This window comes from Nicotiana tabacum, chromosome 23 (assembly GCF_000715075.1).
Source record: "Nicotiana tabacum cultivar K326 chromosome 23, ASM71507v2, whole genome shotgun sequence".
NCBI classification, from domain to species: domain Eukaryota; kingdom Viridiplantae; phylum Streptophyta; class Magnoliopsida; order Solanales; family Solanaceae; genus Nicotiana; species Nicotiana tabacum.
Genome location: NC_134102.1, coordinates 87,872,710 through 87,893,028, shown reverse-complemented (window position 1 = coordinate 87,893,028; position 20,319 = coordinate 87,872,710). Strand labels below are relative to the sequence as shown.

The window sequence follows — 20,319 nt, the reverse complement described above, 5'->3', positions numbered from 1 at the left end:
ATAATAATTTGGGTATAATTCTTTTGGATTTTTTACACCTGATGTACTAGGTTTTTCATCCATATTTACATCTCCTGTATTTACTTCTACATTTTTTGTTTTTTCTATACTATCTAAAAGTTCTGTATATGTTTCACTTATTTCGCTTGATTCTGACTCTTGGTCATCTATATTATTATCTATTTCTTCAATTCTGAGAGTTTCTTCTGTTTGTAATATTTGTTTAAATTTATTTATTTCATCTGTTAGTTCTATTTCTTTATTCTTTTCTCTTTACTTGTTTTCATATAGTGCTTTTAACATATTTAATTCTTTTTCTAATGCTATAATCTTTGTATTTTTGGTTTCTTCCAATTGTTGTATTTCTTTGCTTGCTTGTTTTTTAATAATTTCAATTTCTTTTTTCTTATCAATTTCCTCATTTTCTCTACTTATTTTTGTCATAGCTGTTAAGCTATCTTCTAATCTTGCTGTTTCTTTTTCTATCATTAAGTATAATTGGTCTCCTATTTTTTTATATCTTCTGCCTAAGTTTGAAAATATTATTTTTATTTTTAATCCGTCTTGGTTTTCATAGGTTTTTTCATCTATTGCAAATTCTTCTTTGTTCATTTTTAATATATAGCTCTGATACCATTTGTTGGTCATTTGTCATTTGTTGGTCATTTGTTGGGTCCCTTTCGTTGTTAATTGGTTTCATTTGTTATTTCTTTATTCTTTTCTCTTTGCTTGTTTTCATATAGTGCTTTTAAAGAAAATATATCTTAAATATTTGTAACCTCCAAGGTAACATGATCTTAATGGTGCTTTTAGCAAGGTAACTCTCAAAGATGATCTCATTTCTGAGCTTACATTAATTGACTTACGAATACTCTCATGTATGAAAATATGGGGTGTAACAAAAAACATACTCCATTCCAAATTGTGAATATCGTGTCAAGAATCACCTAAATCCAAGCTCCATAACGCAAAATGTGATAAAATAACCAAAACCTATGAAATAAAGTACTTATAAGCAGTGCCCAGATAAATTCATCGTGATCGCGGCATAGCCCTCGTGATCGCGTAGAAGAAAAAATAGAACTACCATCGAAAACACATCTCGAACGTGATACCTAATCCACAAATGCATATCTTCACACTGCCAGACCTTCGCGAATTCTCTTCTACCCATGCGAACGCGATAACATAAACCCTCAGCTCCCTTGCTGAAACGACAATCACGAACCTCATATGTGAACGTGAAGAACAAGTCTATCCAGCCTAAATTCCCTTATCAGCGAACGTGATGGCTCCCTCGGGAATGTGATGAACAATGAACCCAACTGACAAAATGCCCATCACTATCACATATGTGCTCCCGTTATCGCGAAGCTCAACCAGGGCATAAGAAAAATAAATTAAACCAACAGCTCATGGCACCTCTGAAATGGTCCGAACTCAATTTGAAACACACCCCAACCCCTCGGGACCCCATCCGAACATACCAACAAGTCTCAAAATATTACACGAACCTACTCGAGGCCTCTCATCACACGAAATAACATAAAAATTACGAATCATCGATCAAGATCAATTTCTTAAGTTCATAAACTTCAAACTTCGAACCAAGCATCCGATTCAAACCTAACCAATCCAGAATCTGACCGAATGTTTCACACCAGTCCCAAATGACATAACAAACATATGCCAACTATTAGAGTAACAATTTGAATCCCATAAAATCGATGTCAACTCCCGGTCAAACTTGTGAACTTCTAAACATTCAAGTTGCAAACCTTCGCCAATTAGAGCCAAAACCTTCTAGAAACATCCAAATGCAAACCCAGGCATACGTCTAAGTCCAAATCACCATCCGGACCTAATGGAACTATAAAAACTCCGATCCAAGGTCAAATATACAAATGCCAAACTTGGTCAACTCTTCTAACTTAAAGCTTCCTAGTTGAGAATCATTCTTCCAAATCATTCTCGAACCACCCAAAAAGCAAAACCGACGATAGACGTAACTCATAATACAGTATATGAAGCCACTTATAACCTCAAACCATCGAATTGAATACAAATAATCAAAACGACCGATCGGATCGTTATACAGAGATGGCAAGCATCTAAGTCTGTATTGAATTTATCGAAGCCAAAAACAATGGAGCGTAGCTTCTCCCTTGGAAGAATTGTTGCCCGGCCTTATTGGTTCAGATGAGCTTTGGACAGATCACGCCTCCTTCCAAACCTCTACTTGCTTTGCTTAACCTTTCATGTTAGCTTGGATATATGATATAGGTTTATATAAGGAACACTACCATAAATCGTCATAAACTTACACATTAAACAATTGGGGGGTTTCGGATATGAGAGGCATGAGAATTATTGAGATTATTAAAATATAGGTTACAAAGATAAAAAGGTGTGAGTTATGAAGAGAGAATTTTTCAAATAATATATTAAATATAAAATAATGAATACCCAATAAAAGGAGAAAAAAAAGATAAATACTATATGTTTGGCTTAAGAGAGATGCCACCTCACTTTCCTAGTGCCCTCTTTCATATATACTAAAAACTTTTATCCACATTTTGCGCAATCTTAAATCAAAAATAAAATATGCAATATAGATAATGTCTTAAAATTATAAGGGAGAATAATGTGTTAAATATATAAGAGAAAATCAATCTTTACGGAGTACCAAAATATTCCTTGACGATCTGATTAATTCTGCCATGTATTATTAATAAATAATTGATATATTTACAACGAAAAACCTTGTGTACTGTTAGTTAAATTTTCTTCTTCAAACACTTAAAAGTCAAAGTCAAAACCGTAAATATAATATTCATTAATACCTCTAGCATCATCTAAATGAAAAGACTCACCTGTCTTACCATTAAAAAGTTGTACATAAAATATATATGGTTCGGTACGAATTAGCTTTGAGAATTCAAGGGAAACCAGTGGTTTAAGAAATTGAACAAACGTACAAAGTACATGAGAATAACATATATGTTTTGTGTCACGATCCAAATCCTACTATATACTGTTATGGCGCCTACTGTCGTCGTTAGTTAAGCCAACAATTAAATCATCACATTGATAGTTAATCCAAAATGTTATTCGGAACAATTAAAGAAATAAGGAGTGGATAATGTTCGTTTTAAAGATAATATAAATATTATTATTTTCAATGTTCGAATAAGGTTAAAATATAAACCAAAAAATCATAGCGGAATACAATTAAGAGAAAAAATTTAAATCTCCAAAACCCGGTGTCACAAGTTCATGAGCATCTAGTAGACTATACAATACTACTACAATAACTATCTGGAATTGGAAGTAGACAATACAATAAATGGATAGATCAGGGACTTTGTGTGCTGCGGATCGTACATAGTAAGCATCTCACCACAAACTCTCCTCAGCAATTGCACCTATGCGCCCAAATGACCATCAAAAGTACATATCTCAATACCTGCATAATTAGTGCAGAAGTGTGGCATGCGTACGTAAATCAACACGTACCTAGTAAGTAACTAGTCTAACCCTGAAGAAGTAGTGATGAGGGGTCGATATTTGACATTTAGTAGTGGTCCAATAAATCATGTATAATGAAAGTAGACATGCATGAAGCATACGAAATAAAATTGTTAGAGCAGATACCTATATACGTAATACGATCACTAACTGGATGGTAAATACGAAGTTCACAAATATGGGATACTTCATGTAACGACCAACCGGTCGTTTTGAATATTTTAGCCCTATTCCCCTATTTATTGCTCTGCTATGTTCAATTGTGGCTATGTGACTTATCGAGGTTATTGGTTTGAATTTGGGTGTATTTCAAAATGATAAAAAACTACTGCAACACCTTTCAATTCTACTTCAACCTTTCCGTTAATTTCGTAATGATAAAAAACTACTGCAACACCTTTCAATTCTACTAGTTCACTTACAATCTTTACTCTCTCTGGTGGTTTTTACCTGGCTTGTAAGGTTTTGAACTAGTAGAATTGAAAGGTGTTGCAGTATGATAATGAGTACCTAACAAAATCTCCCTTCTCTTCCTTAAATGAGTAATTAATGACTATAAGCTTTCTTAGAGTAACAAGGACGAAAACAATTAATGCCTTTTTAATTTTTTGGAGTGACATTATTTCCTTTTCTTTTTCCTCAAATGAAAGATGAGAAGGACCAGAGGAGTACTCTTTCTTACTAAGATAGGCGAGCTACAATTACTCCCCGTCCAATTTTCACCAAACCAAAGTTACTTAAATTAATAACCTCACACAATAAAAGAAAAACAAATAGAAAACATAAATAAATACAGAAAGTAACCAGGAATAGTGATAGTACTTTAGCAAAGGCAATCCATAGTTCAGTAGTGCCTTCAGACTTCAAATATGGCAGCAACATGGCCCAATATTCTCTCAATCTCCCAACAGTGTTCTCAGGGAAACCAATCAATCCATTAATAACAGTGGAAGAAACTTCCTTTCCAATTGCAGTTGAAGCACAAAATTAAAGCCAAAGGGGCTTCTTAAAGATGAGGATGTCTCAAGTAGTTAGAATAAACAAACATGTCTGTGCTAATCTAAAAGCTGGAGAAAAAGACAGCTGCTCATGTAACACAACAGAACATATCATGTCCTAAACTGAAGCATAATTGATGTAGCTAAATCTGAAGAAATAGAATGGAGCTACAACGTATTGGTACAACAACTACTATGCCTCGACCCCAAGCAAGTTAGATTGGCAACATGATACCTCACTAACCATGTCTGCTCCATTTAAGCTCATCTCAGACCAATATTGTACAAAATAGAAATAAAAGGCATTAGAAGTTCTCGATATTTTCTATGGACACGTAAATCTGGCAGGACGAAGAAACTCCTAGAAAACATAGGACCTAAACTTACTAACATGACTAAAACATATTCCCAACATGTCTACCAAGTGCATTCAAGAAAAAAGATAATAAGTTGAGGATCAAAGTAGAGCTAGAATTCAGGGAGCAATTGGTTTTGAGGGGTATTTGAAGAACAATTAAAACAGAAACCTCAAGAGCCTATGCTATCTTCACCTGAGTAGAAGGCCAAATCAAAATTTACTAGCATAGGCGACCATCACACAATCACTTAAGTCTGAATCACAATCAAGAAACCATCTCACAAGTCAAAAACACTTTGACATAACCAGACAGTCGAATTCGATTAGCAGTAAACAATGAGGACAACTATATATATGGCCTAGTGTGTTAGAAGTAATACTGGTATGAGTCAGTGATACACTACTAGAGTAACATTTAGAAGCAATATATGTAGTCATGAAACATTTATATTCATCAGACTTTGCCAAACTATTTAGCAGGTGAGAAATCAAAAATTGGGGAGCCACAAGGATGAGCTACAACCCTTGTAATTAAGATTCTTTTTCTGAGATTATACTCCACTATTACATATCAGATTCAGAACTATGTAAAGCAAAACTTGCTGTTTGCGATTGTTTAACCACTAAGACCATGAGAAAGGAAAGACAGTTCACACAAATAGCAATACATTCTCTGATCATCCATGGCTGCACACAGATGCACAAAAAAAACAGCTCTTAGGAAACAAATGATCAGGGTTTCTACTTGTTAAAACAGTGTGGCCATTTCGTCAATCATGGGCTTAGTAGCGCAATTGCAGCATCCTATGTAGCAATGAACAAGCCGGTCTCAAAAACTTCATCCCGGCTATTTGGCTTAATTGTGTTTTCAGAATCATTATTGAGTTTCTCCATCTCCTCATCAATCAAAATCGCCTCGGAACGGCAGTTCAAGCTGCAAAAAGCTTTCTCACCTCTGCAAAGACATCATACATATTTTCATTGTCAAAATCATTGAGTCACTAAAACCATTTTAAAATGCACCTAAAATCAACAGACCTGTACATGTAAATATCTTCTCCATCCAGCTTCTTCTTGCAAGAGTAACAGAAGCGCAAAAAATCGCTTGAAGGATATGAAGTGAGAACCTCCGAGCTGTCAACCACCTCAGGCAATGTGGTTTTCTCGTTAGCATTCTTACAAAAATTGGTCAACTCATTGTTGTGACATTCTAAAATGCAGTCACCAAAAATATGAGTTACTTTGGCATTAGGTCCACGGGTTCTCACACAGGTATAGTCCTCAGAAAGTTCAATGTCACTCGCCGAAATAGCACCAGCTAAGCTAGTGCTAGAGCCAACCGATGTTGGCTTAGGACCCAACTTTGAGCAACCTCTAACACATTGAGTATGTGACACCACAGGATTGGTTCCATTTTCATAACCAAAATTCGCCGAGCTTGCAAAATGTGCAATAAACCTACCAGAGTCTAGAGAACAAGAACGAAAATTTCTCGACAACTCATGCTCTAATGGGGCTTCTCCAATTCCAAACACAACATCAGAATTGCCCTTTTCAAGATTGGAGCTTTTGGACAAGGTATGAGGAAAAATCGAGATATTTTTAGGGAGTGACTTAGGTTCCTCAACACAGGTCTGAAAATTCTGTGTCTTGATCCTCATTTGTGTGCCAAAAAGAATGTTTTTACTATCCGATGATCGGAGAACTTTCCCCGATTTCTTCATCTCATCATCATTATCAAGAGAATCTACAATGCCAAGGCCTACTTTAGTGCAACAACCCCAGGTAGCCTTATTCCTAAAGGGGTTACCTAAATTTGAAAAGACCCTAAAATCAAGTGGAGAAGTAGGACTTCTCACTGAATCAGATTCTGAGCTAACCTTAGTAGGATTATTGAGCCCAACAAACACACTAGCAGGAACAGGAACATTGCAAAAGTTGTTATTTTTATTATGTTTCCTATTAGCCAACAACACATCAGATTGAGAATAGGAATCTGAGATCAAATGTTGTCCCATTTGTTGAACTTTGTGGTGTGATCTGCTCCTCTTCCTCAGCATTCTCCCTAAAGCCGTCTGCCCTAAAACTCCACCAACACCTGCACCAACATCAAGATTTTTTTCCTTAATACCTAAAATATAAAACAAATGAGAAATTTAAAAGAAAAAAGATCATACATCTAAAGAATAGCTACATTAAACAGATATTTCAAGAAACCAATACCCAGATAAATTGACAGAAGGGGGATTTTTGTTTCGAGAAAAATAAAATATAGTCAGAAAATAAGAAAAAATGAGTCAAAATCGAAGAGTACCAGGAGTCAACAAGAGAAAGACCTGAAAATGTAGATTATATAAATATTTGAACTATGATGAATACTCAAAAGCTAATGAAAATAAAAATAAAAATATCAACATTGACATATCTAATCAACAAACCACATAAACCCCATTTCTCAAGAAACCAACTTTGAGTGGTGCATCGCACAATAATCTTTAACAATCAAAAGCTGATTTTTTATTTTATTTTTTTCCTTGACGGTTTTCACTTTTTTTTCTTTCTTTTTTTTAAATTTCTTTGAAGGGGAGAGATGAACATAGAAGGAAAAGCAAACCACCTAAAGTAGATTTATTTCCAGAAGCTTCAAAGATGGAGTATTAGTATTAGTTTTTTCCTGAGAGAAGAAAGAAAAACTGAATGCAAGAAAAAAATGCACCAGTGATAGTGAAGGGCTCTTTCCCCTTTCTCTTTCTCTCTTTATCTCTCACAGTTTCTTGTGTGTGTGTGTGTGTGTGTTGTGTGTGTGGCTTCTTCAGTACTCTCTCTCTCTCTCTCTCTCTCTCTCTCTCTCTCTCTCTCTCTCTTACATTGCATCAAAATCAGTAACAGTGAGAGCTTCTCATATACTCATTTCATTTTCTCTCTCTGTATGTATAAAATGTTATGGAAATACGGAGTATAATACAAAGAATATACCTCTATAAATATGTGTAGAAATATATTATTCTATACTTTCTCCATTTCAATTTAGACAATGTTGTTTGACTCGTTACGGAATTTAATAAAAAAAAAAAACTTTTGAAACTTGTGGTCATAAAAATATTTGTTTGGTTATAAAAGTTTCTCATTAATGATAAAATGGGTCAAATGAAGAATTTAAAATTGAATTATTTCTAAATTTAAAAATATGTCATTTATTTTATAACAAATTAAAAAGGAAAGTATATCATCTAATTTGAAACGGAGGAAATACTAATTTTTACACTATCAACAAATAAATGCAAGTAATTCTATAAAAAAAATCATACTAGTGAACTAAAAATTAATATTAATTCAAATGTATTGATGGAGTAAAAATTTTTTATACCATCGATGAATATTAAGCACTTTTTAGCATATATATATATATATATGCCAATGTATCTACCACAGTTTCTCTACCAAATTCACTACAACATGTCAATTAATTGGATTTTGGTTAATTTTCTTTTTTGTTATAGTTTTTGGTCAATACTAAAACATTAAATATGCACATTCTTTTATTCATTTTGGGATAAAGTAGGAACGACATAGAAAATAAGAAAAGAAATCTCTACGTTTAGATCTTACACTTTAAATATTTAAGATAAAGAGTTATTTTCATTTAGTTCAATCTATTAAAGAAAATTTCAACAAAACTGGGACCTAAATATTTTGTATTAGAAAAAGTTCAAAAAAGAAATAAAGAAAGATCAAGTCATGCTTTACCTTCCAGTTAATTCTCATTGCTTCTTATTATCTGGTATAATAATTGTGGATAAGGATGGATTAATATGATCTGACAAGTATTAAAGATATTTTATGACTAGCTGAACTACATACTAAATATACGTAAACGTTTTTTTTACAATAAACGGATCTGAAAATGATGATGCATTTATTATCCTTGCTCGAGTATACCCCAATTTTTTTACCACAGCATAATGTCATTTATTAATTGTTTATTTTATATTTCGGTATTTTCAATGAAACATTAATGTACCAAGTTGACAAGAGACATAAGAATATTTTTTTTAATAAATTGATGGGAGCATAAAAAAGTATTATGAATAGATTATTTGTTATAAATCATTCTTTAATCACATCATTTTTTATAACTGACATATTTATTGAGCTTGATATATCTCATAGATGATGCATTATTTGGATAATTAAGTAAGTACGTAAACAATGGTAATATGGTCAAATTTATCTTCTTTTTCGGCTATGGCCGAAATAGTTAAAGTCGGATAGGAAATAATTCACATTCGTCCTTGTATTATCCAAAATTGTTAAACTTTTTTTGTTAGATTTTTAATTTATTTATACCCTTATCATTAGCAAATAATCATATATATATATATGCCCTTGCAATTAACTGTGTTTCTTTCATGAAATGGAGGGCTGTTATGTGACCAAAATTTTTGAGAGAAACATCCAAAATTATCCTCACCTTTTGACTATTGTATAAAATTAATTGGAATCTATAAATTTATCCTAACAACGTAGGTAATAGTAGATCAAAAGTTTATCGAAACTTAAGTTGCTCCGTTACAGACAATATATGGAAAAATTTGACCATTTTCCCAAGGTTTAATATTAAAGGCCAATACAGTCTTTTCAACACTATAAATTATTTTTTGGGAAAGATGTGGTACTCAGCAATATGTACCGCAAATGTACTTGTAAGGCCGTTTGATTGCCTACTTGTCGATTAGATTTATGCACGTATAAGTTATATATATATTAGTTATGCATGTATTAGTAATGCAGAGATTAGTTATATAGGTAGTAGTTATACATAGATTAGTTACGAATGGATTAATTTTTTGAATATTTGGTTTGTTGTATTAGAAATTGATATACATTATATAAATTTTGAAGTAAAATACTTGTTTACAACTATACCCTTGGCCTTCATTGGCATTTTTTTTTTCTTTTTGCATTTACTTAGTCAACAATTTAGTTAGGAACTTTGGGTGTTACATTCACTTCTTCATCATACTACTAAACTATGTGAGGTTGTAGGCATATTTGATTTTCGCTCCTTACCGTTTGATATTCCTATTGTTTAGTGACTTCTTCGGTTCATTTTGTTCTTTAAATATAAGGCAAGGCAAGGTATATAGTTGGCAAGTAAATGCAATGCAATTAAAGCCGTAAAATATAATTTAGACTATCAAAAGCCTATGATGCAACATTTTAGACAAGATTAATACTCTAATATTTACATTCGCAACTTACACATTCTATATTGTTAAATTAATGAAACTGGGCACATAGTAGAGTGACAAAACCAAAGTGAACCAACTCAAACTGATATTATATTTGACTAATGCATTATGTTTGAATAATACATGTGAAATTCAAAAAAAATGGTCATGTTAAGTATCATGTATATAATTCTTTCTTGATTTTTGGTTGAGTTTTTTGCTACATTGTTACACACCTTATTTAGTAATTCAAAAACATCATAGTACGAGCTTTTGTTGGAGAAACGAAAGTGAAAAGTTTGCTAAAGAAAATGGCAATGATTTTTATTTCAAAAACTAGTTATCCAGTAGCATTTTTTTCAAAAAAAGGTTCTATATTTCAGCAGCATTCTCCTTCCAACAACAGTTAAACAACTCTAACTCACAGCAAATACAACACCAAATTTTAAATTTCAGCACAAGCACCAACAGATTAACCAGCTGAAAATAATACCAAAATAGTGTTGGCTACTTCACAAAAACACTAGCGTCAAAATATTAGCAAATTTCCACGTGCAGTTGTTATACAAAAACAACCAACTTTAAGGCCAGAACATCAACAAATATTTACATTTGTGGATATTCACGGGTTAGCAAAATACAACATCCATATTTCATAATGTAGGTACATAAAAATAACTGAAAGCTTTAAAGTTTGTCATTAATAATCATCCACGCTATAGTCTGACGATCAAGTTCCATTCTCTTTAGGGGTAAATTCGTTATTTTATTATTTTATTCATGTATTATTAATATATGTATTAGTTATTCCATCTTTTATCCTGCATAAAATAATACACAAATTAATTTATAACTTATACATATATTATTTATGTAGAATTGTAAAATGACAACCAAATACGATATTAATTATGCTGAATTTTGTACAAAATAAAGCTACCAAACGACCTCGTAGTACATGGTGGGTCGTACTTTATTCAATTGCATGTGAATTTTTGGAATTTGGTGCTTGTATTAAAAACAAAAATCATTATTCATTAGAAAAAGATGGAAAAAGAAAATAAAAATAAAAGAAAAAAGGTGGGATGGTAGGGTAGATTTTGAAAAGGGCATCCTTTTTCAGAGTTTCAGTTACTTTTTTTTTTGGTGATGATGATTCATCAATAGACGACAAACTTAAACACCTTGTAGGGTCCTCGCAATTTCTTTTTCTTTTTCTAATTATTCTTTTCCCCTTTATTTTGTTAATATATTAATTCTTTTTTTGTTCCCACCCGTCCAGATATTCGATATCTGCTTTGGATCGAATTGCGTGGCATAAGGTTTATTAAAAAGGAAGTGCCCTACTAAAAAACTTAAATTGAAGATTTAAACTTAAATCTGTATTAAGAATAAAAGAATCTTAAAAAGTATAGGGAAGATGTAATTAGTTATTATATGAGTTTACTGAATATATGACCCTCAAAAGTAGGGGCAAGTAAGTGTTTGACCCCAAAATTTTCATATTAATATAGTATATTTTTTTATAAAAATTATTATAATTTAAATTGATATTATGCGACATGATTAATTCTTGTACAAAAGCTATATAAATTTTTGAAATAGTACAACGTATATATCCACTATTTTTCTTCTTCTAATAAGCGATGAAATATTTTACAAGATAGCGTATTTAGCCTAACTTTTAAATCATTATTTCAAACATGTCGGAAATTCGTATCAAAAGTGTTAAAAGCATAAATTTCAAACACTACAAATATGTGATATTTTATTGAAATTAGTAGAAGCCTGTTACAATCCAAAAATAAAAAATGAAGCTATTTGTTCAACGTATGAGCTTGAAATTTTGAGTTTTTATTGGGCATGACTATTTAGTATAATATACTGATTGCGGCTAGTACAGTTAGCAAAAGTTTTCATCAAAATATATGTATATTGACGTTGCCAATAGCCCGTTAATAGGTCTGATTTCTTTTTTTTCCTAAAAATATAGAGAAAAATAATTTGCAACTTTGAATGTGCATATTGAGGTCCGTAGATTAGGTGAAAAAAATATTGAGTTTAACGTTGATTCTTTTCTAAAGGCATATATTGCTTATAGAATAATTTTAACAATTCATGTAATGGTTTAATTTCCTCAGTGAAAAGAAGAAAATTAAAATTGATAAAATCTTACCTAAGATAAAAAATGATTCAAGAGAGATTAAATAAATTAATTGTATTATTAATAAAAAATAAATTATTAATAACTTTGCATCTACAAAAGTTAGAATGATAATTTAAAAAAAAAATTAGTTTAAGGCCTCTCATTATAGTTTGGTTTTAGGCCCCCATTCTTTTTGAATCGCCCCTGCTCAAAAGGAGGTTATAGAGGTCGAAGATTAGAATAGAAGGCTAGTAATTAGTAAAGTGTATTTCCCTTACATATCGATAGCGTTAGTATTACTCTAGTTGTGGCTTGTTCTTGGATTCATATTATTCCCTAATATTGCTTTTATTTCGGTTTAATTTGTTAATATCCTGTTATTGTTTATGTTTTCTTTCCATGACATAGTTTATTTTTATATTGCATTTCTTTACTGTCGATATTATGCTTATCTGAGTTGAGGATCTATCGAAAATAATCTCTCTACCTGCATAAGGTAAGAGTAAAATATGGGTACACACCATCTCCCGATCCCACTTATATATACTAGGTATATTATTATTGTAATATCGTTCATGGTGCTCAATGATCCTTTTTTTATTATTATATTTGTGAGTAAATAAACGAAAGAAATCTTTCACCTTTCGGTGGCTCCCTGGACAAGGTACAAGAGCTCTTTCTATTGACCGTTGCTTGGAGCTGCTGGTGGCAATTTGAAAATGTAATAGTTGGAAAAATTATATAATGAATTTATTATTTTATTGACGTCAACACGTGAGCAAACAATTCCACTCATAGAATCCTATAACTTCTTTGTTCAATATAAATGTGTTTAACCGAAAAACGGATAGAGTGAAATTTGTACGTAGTTATAAGGATATGTGGCGCAACTTAATATAAATTGTAAGGATAAATAGAAATAGAAATATGGATTGCAAAGAATGCAAAATAGATAAGGTTGTAAAGAAGATGAATCTTAGGACTCAACAAGTGGAATCAATTTAAGAAACGTGAAAGAACGATTCTTTACTATGGGAGAATATAGTATTTTTATTACAATGTAAGCCTAAAAAACTTGCCTTTACAGAAATGATAACCATGCCCTTTATAGTAGATGGATCTTGCTCTAAACATAATTAAAAAAAATACTTAGTGGGATACCCACGATAAATTAGCTTTTACACAATTTCTCCCAAGATTCTCTCTAGTGGGATTGCAACGGCTTTTGTCTGCGAGCTCGATCTTGACTCGAGCTCTCGATCTTAGTTTGAGCTTGATTCGGACTCGAGCTCTCGATCTTGGCTCGAGCTCGATTCTGACTCGAGCTCTCGAATTTATTCGGGGTCAATGTTGGTCAGTCTCTTGATCATAAGCTTGATAACTTTACTTTGCATCATAGTTCGATTTAGATCCGAGCTTGACAATGATATCGAACTCGACATTGATCAGCCCCACGGATTCGAAGCTTATTTGTACCATCTTCGGAACCCATCTCAAGGTCTCACTTCGATCGATTATCTTTTGAACTCGATCAGACGTACGAAGGCCGAAATCTATTTCGACCATATACAGATAGTCCCCTCGTTTCTCAGGAAGAATATGGTGAGAAACGATATTTATTTTTTAACGGCTCGATCGGATTATAAGCTAACATCTTCATTGGGCTCGATCATGACGCACGTGATATATGTCCCGTCGATTTAGTCTTTCAAGGCATTTAATGCATGTCAGAGGGTGGTCGGCCACCGTTGATACTGAACCGCCATTGTTTAAACATATAAATAATCCTTTCTTTTATCATTTACCACTTTTACCTCTTCAATCTTCCAAATTTCTCAAGTCCCTTTTTCGTATTCTCTGGCTTACCCGCAAATCTGTGATTTCTCTTTGCAAAAAGCCCCCCTTCAATTTTACCAAATCTTTATCACTTTCTTCTACTCCTCACCTTTGAATTCAAAAATGGCAAAAACGTCACAAATCATTCCTCAAAAAGAGAAGGCTTCATCTTCACAGTGTACCGCCGATGAGACACCGGCAGAACCACGGCATTAGGAGTGCGTTCCCGGGGCGTGTGTTCTTACTTCTGATTTTAAGCTCGATAAAGGCTCATCGGTCCCTGGCTGATATGAGCCAGTATCGAGGTACATATGTTCGATAACCGAGAAGCACCTCAAACAGCTAAAGAAAGATTGCAATTGGGATAAAAAAGAAATAATAATTCCTACTTCTGATGAAGATATCACCACTTATGTGAAAGGGTTTTTGAATGTGTATACTTACCCTTTCACGTTAGGTCCCCTCGATTCCATTATTATTGATTTCTGTCGTCAATACCAAATAACCCTAGGCTAGGTCCATCCTTCTTTTTGGTGGATCGTTATCTTAATTCGATACTTTGTGAACAAAATCGAGGGGTCATTCACCATCGACCATCTTATCCAATTGTACCGTCCTCGACTTTTTCGAGGAGGGTTAATAAAACTTCAGCGTCGGGCTACCAAGGCCCTATTCTCGAGCATTGACGAGGACAGGGATCGGGGCTAGATGGGCAGGTACATTCGAGTGAGGACTTCGGACCTGATTCCGACCGAAAAGATGCCATTTCCCGAGGAGTGAAATATGAAACGTAAGTGTGATCCTGCTGTTACTTCCTTCTATTTTGCTCTTTCATTTCTTTTCTCATCGATACTCTTCTTTTTATTATGCAGCGGTTCCCTAGATGTCCGGAGCAGTTTCCGATCTCAAGAACTGGGTACGAGATCTTGTTTCGACCTCCACATACGTCAAGCGCTCATGGCGTGATTTGTCAAAGGGTCGGTGGGAGGCCAAAAATCACAGTAAGCCCCTTTCTCGTACTCTTTGATAATTCGAACAAGATACCTTCCAAATATTTTAATAATTTTTTTTATATGCAGGTTTGGGCAAAGATGTGGTTTTGAGGCCCTTGTCCATCGAGGAAGAAAATTTGGCCTCTGTCCCAAAGCCGGTGAAGGAAAATTATCACGACCCAAAATCCCACTAGTCATGATGGCACCTAACCCAACCCATTGGGTAAGCTAATTTGCATCTATCAAATTCCAATGAAATTAATTAAAAGAAAATATCTAAAACCAATACATCTCCCCAAGAACTTGTAGTACAAATCATGAGCTTCTAAGAATAAAGTGTACAAAGCGAAAATGAAATAAATACATAGTCTATTTGAATAATACATAAGCAGAGCTTTTATAAATCTAAGGCTACCCTGAACAAGAGGCAGCTATAACAGGAACGCAGGTACATCTTCAGATCCCGCAACCATCGAGCACAGCAACAATGGCAGCCAATATCTGCACGCAATGTGTAGAAGTGTAGTATCAGTACAACCGACCCCATGTATTGAGTAAGTAACAAACCTAGCCGTAGGTTGAAAGTAGTGACGAGCTTCTACCAAGGTCGGGTCCAAAACCACTAGTCCACAACAGTCCATAACAACACAAAGCAAATAGTGCCAGAAGAAACACAGAGATAAAAATGCTCAGCCGAAACATGATTTCAAAAATAATAGTTCTTCCTTTCAAATACATCAGTGAAAACCCAAATCGTTTGCCGAAGTTGCCAAAAATATGAATAATTTGAGAACAGTAAGTCTTCAAAAAATTATTTCAATAGTAAATAAAATATCTCATTTTCTTTCCCAGATAACCAGTGTAAAACAAATGCATCACTATGCCCATCCGTCATCATGTGTGAAAAATCATGAATAATGTGATACCGTACAGCTTGAGGAAAATACATCTCTATGCATATATGTCATGTGTTCATGTCAATGTAATGTATCTCAGAGATTGCACTCATGTACTCACAGTCTCAGAGTACTCAATCTCATAGTCTCGCATTCTCTCTCACTGTGCTCAGCACACTCAATCACTCAGCGCTATATAATACCTGTTGCGACGTGCAGCCCGATCCCTATTTATAGTCGACTGCGCTCACTAGGGATGTCCAGACTCATGAGGGGCTCCTACAACCCAAGCGCTATAAGCACGGACAACCCACGTGCTGCACGGACAACTCACGTGCCATAACATAAATATCTGGATCCGCACGGCCATCTCACGTGTTGCACGGCCAACTCACATGCAATAATAATATAAGGATCCGCACGGCCAACTCATGCGCTGCACGGCCAACTCACGTACAATAGTAATATAAGGATCCGCACGGCCAACTCACGTGCTACACGGCCAACCTACGTGCAATAATAATATAATATATATAAAGCCAATATGGCCTGCTGCGGCGTGCAGCCCGATCCTAAAAATATCCTCACAATCAGGCCCTCGGCCTCCCTCAGTCACCAATCTCTCCGGTCTCTCTCTCATGGTCTCACAATGTCATGAGAATAGCCCAAAATGATGATATGATGTATCAATAAATAACAATAGAGAGTGAGATATGATATGAAATGAAATGAATATGACTGAGTATAAATTTTTATTTTAAAATAAATATTTCACAATAATATGACCTCTGTGGGTCCCAATAATACTGGCACATAGCCTCAAATTGATTTTTAATATGCTTTACTGCTCAATTTCTTTAACTCATAAAATCGCATGGAAAATGCCAAGATCAGTAAACTAAAAAATTTAACAGAAACAATTATGTCACAATTTCTATAGTAGCATGTGCGTCACCTCCCAACAATTCACGAAATACATATATTCAGGGTTCATACCCTCAACTCCAAGATTAGAAGAGTTACTTACCTCGAACAAGCCAAATCCAATGTCGAGCAAGCTAAGCAATGCTCCACAAATTCCATTCTGCGCGTATCAACTTTCAAATAGCTCGAATCTAGTCAAAATAATTTTATTCAGCCCACAAAAATTATAGGAATTAATTCCATATCAAAATACTAATATTTTCCAAAAATCTGAAATTGCTCCCCAAAAATTACCCGTGGAGCCCACGTCTCGGAATCCGGTAAAAATCACAAAATCCGAACCCCCATTCAACCACGAGTCCAACTATACCAAAATTACTTAAATCCGACCACAACTCGGCCTTCAAATCCTCAATTTAAACAAAGAAGGTTTTCAAACTTTTCCAACTTAATTCACCAATTAAATGATAAAAACAACCATGGATTCGGGTAAGTTAACCAATATTGAGTTAAGAACACTTACCCCGTTGTTTCTTCTGAAAATTGCCCAAATATCGCCTCAATCCGAGCTCCAAATCGTTAAATTCTGAACATAAACTTTCTGTCCAGGCCTCTCTTCTTCGCGAACGCGACAGGTCCCTCGCGTTCGCTAAGCACAACTTGACTGCCCACAAATTTAACTCTTCGCGAACGTGACCGTGGCTTCGTGAATGCGAAGCTTTGCAAATCTTACCCTTCGCGAATGCGACCACGGCTTCGCGAATGCGAAGCTTTACCAGCTCAGACCTTCGCGAACGCGAATGCGACCGCCACCTCGTGAACGCGTAGAACAAGAACCCGGGGTCCCTAATCGCCTCACTCCTCTTCGCGAATGCGACACCTCTCACGTGTTTGCGATGCACACACAGACCATACCTTCGCGTTCGCGTCCTCCCCTTCGCGAACGCGAAGAACAAAACCTCACACTCAAAAAACACTCTTCACGAATGCGAGGGCCCATTCGCGAACGCAAAAGAGAAAATCAGAAAAATGCAGCAACAAATATCACCAATCTCACCAAGGCCAAAAATGATCCGCTAACCCCTCGGAACTCACTCGAGCCCCTCGGGACCTCAACTAAATATACCGACAAGTCCTAAAACATCATAAGGACTTAGTCAAACCCTCAAATCACCTCAAACAACGTTAAAACCATGAATTACACCCCAATTCAAGCCTAGTGAACTTTGAAATTTCTAGTTTCTACAAACGATTCCGGAACCTATCAATTCACGTCTGATTGACCTCAAATTTTGCACACAAGTCATAAATGACATAACAGAGGTATTCAAATTTTCAGAGTTGGATTCCGACCTCGATATCAAAAAGTCAATCCCCCGGTCAAACTTCCCAAAAATTCAACTTTCGGCATTTCGAGCCTGATTCCACTACGGACCTCCAAATCATTTTCAGGACGTGCTCCTAACTCCAAAATCACCATACAGAGTTATTGGAATCATCAGAATTAAATTTCGAGGTTGTTTACACATAAGTCGACATCCGATCACTATTTTAACTTAAGCATTTAATCTTGGAACTAAGTGTTCCAATTCATTCCAAAACCTCACCGGACCCGAACCAATTGCCCCGGCAAGTTACACAACAACTGTAAAGCCCAATTTGAGAAGTAAATAGGGAAATGGGGTTGTAGTACTCAAAATGACTGGTCGGGTCGTTACAAAAATAAAAGGAAAAGAGCCTCCGTTCTCGAAGATCCAAACCTGAAGAAGAGGACGGCTCATAAGCCGAAAAAGAATGCCATTCCTTTGACCGTAGAATCAGTTCTGCGTCTAAGGGATGAAGATAAAGAAGAAGAAAATGATGGGTCCACGTTGGCATCCCGAACGAAGAGAACAATCGATGCCCCATCGGAAGCTGGGTCGATGATGCTTCATGAGGTTCCGCCTCAAGATGAGGGTATACCAGAGAAAGATTCGGACAGAGTCCCTGAGTTGTCGGAGATTGAAGACGCATCCCATCGGAGCCAACAGATGGGGGATATGTCTGAAGGGGCCCCTCTTGAATCCCTTCGAACCGAAGAGAATGCTCCAAGTGATTCATTTAGGGCAGCAGCAATCGAAGACTCGCCCACCTTCCCCGCTTTTTCCGCAGGGGTGATTCGGGAAACCAAGGCTCTGGGGGGCCTCGATCTAGACAGGCCTCATGATGGCGAGGATCCTTTTCGTAACCTATTTACCGGCATCGAGGACGTTGTCGGTACTAGTGATGAATCGAATCTTTTTTACGGAGGTGCAGCAGGATTTGAATCAGGTAAGCCTTAAAATTATTTTGTTGGTACTACCTTCATGTTTACTTTTCGTTTCTAACTTCGTTTCTTGTTTCTTTCCAGACAGCGGCAGTTCATCGAGAAGCACGTTCTAGGTCCCAAAATGAGTTGCGTCGATACGAGGCCAACCTTCAACGGGTTACTGAAGAGAGGAACTCTCTAAAACTTCTCTTAGGGCAAAGGTGAGAGGAAATAAAAGACCTACGAGCTGAGCTGGCCAAGGCTTACCGAGATCAGACTGATCTTCCTGAGAAGGTAATGATACAGTTAAAAGACTATGGGCTTGATATCGGAACGATGGCTAATTTCTCGGTTTCACAGTTGCAGCAAAAAATTGAGATGATCTGGAAGCTTCGTGAGGAGGTCGATGTGATAAAAGCAGAGTCTTTGTAGTGGAAAGAAAGTATGGACCGCTTTGCTGTAGAGAAAGAAACTGCTCGAGCCAAGTTATCATGGGTCGAAACCCAACTTCAAAGAATGAAGGAAAAAGGCCTGGTTCAAGCGAGAAGAATAGAGGAGCTCGAGGCTCGGTTGGCCTCTGTACTTGCCAAGGCCAAATCTGATGCCGAAAAGGCAAAGGCCGATGCGAATGCACTCGTGGCCGTCTATCGGGCTGATGTTGTAGCTGCCCAGGTTCAAGCAAGAGAGGCAACCGAGACCGCCGATACTCGAGCACATTGGGTCGCTGATCTTGCTAAGTGCCGATTTCGGAGGGAAACCCTCGAGGAGATCCATGCTCGTGATTTTGACCTCGATGAAGAGATAAAAATGGCTAAAGAACTCGAAGCCGATGCTAAAGCCTCGATTTTCGATGACGAAGATGATGACAGTGATGATGACGATGGGAGTAAGAGCGGATCCGAGAACGGGAGGGAGCCCGATAGAGAAGAGACCACTCCTGGGGATGACCAGGAAGCTTAGTCCTTAATTTTTACGTTGTAATCAATCATGTAAACAAATTTGTATATAGAAATATCCCTTTTCTTTTGCCGACTTGCTTCTATTTTATTTCCGGTCTTGTGAAGACTTTATTCACGCCTTATGAATGTTTTCACAAGGATTTAAATAACTTAATCAAATTTGG

At 35.6% G+C, this 20,319-nt stretch overlaps 1 protein-coding gene across 4 annotated transcripts; it reads right to left on the bottom strand.

Annotated features, from left to right (window-relative positions):
- Positions 1–5,317: 5,317 nt before the first annotated feature.
- Positions 5,318–7,878, bottom strand: LOC107763214 (FCS-Like Zinc finger 10-like). Of its 4 annotated transcripts, none has more exons than XM_075246350.1 (3): positions 7,199–7,878; positions 5,923–6,982; positions 5,318–5,839 (listed from the first exon to the last, which is right to left on the bottom strand). In XM_075246350.1, the coding sequence occupies exons 2-3, from the start codon at positions 6,942–6,944 to the stop codon at positions 5,689–5,691; spliced, it is 1,173 nt and encodes a 390-aa protein (XP_075102451.1). In that variant the 5' UTR covers positions 6,945–6,982; positions 7,199–7,878; the 3' UTR covers positions 5,318–5,688. The 4 variants fall into 4 exon arrangements, with proteins under 4 accessions (XP_075102451.1, XP_075102452.1, XP_016437167.1 ...); XM_075246351.1 differs by having other exon boundaries at positions 7,323–7,878; XM_016581681.2 differs by having other exon boundaries at positions 7,502–7,877.
- Between the last annotated feature and the right edge of the window lie 12,441 nt (positions 7,879–20,319).

What these genes read in the sequence shown, in the direction of transcription:
- LOC107763214 (XM_075246350.1), bottom strand. Translation starts at nt 6,944, where the DNA reads ATGCTGAGGAAGAGGAGCAGATCACACCACAAAGTTCAACAAATGGGA. An exon ending in GAAGATATTTACATGTACAG is followed by an intron (nt 5,840 to 5,922) that starts GTCTGTTGATTT and finishes ATGTCTTTGCAG; the next exon opens with AGGTGAGAAAGCTTTTTGCA.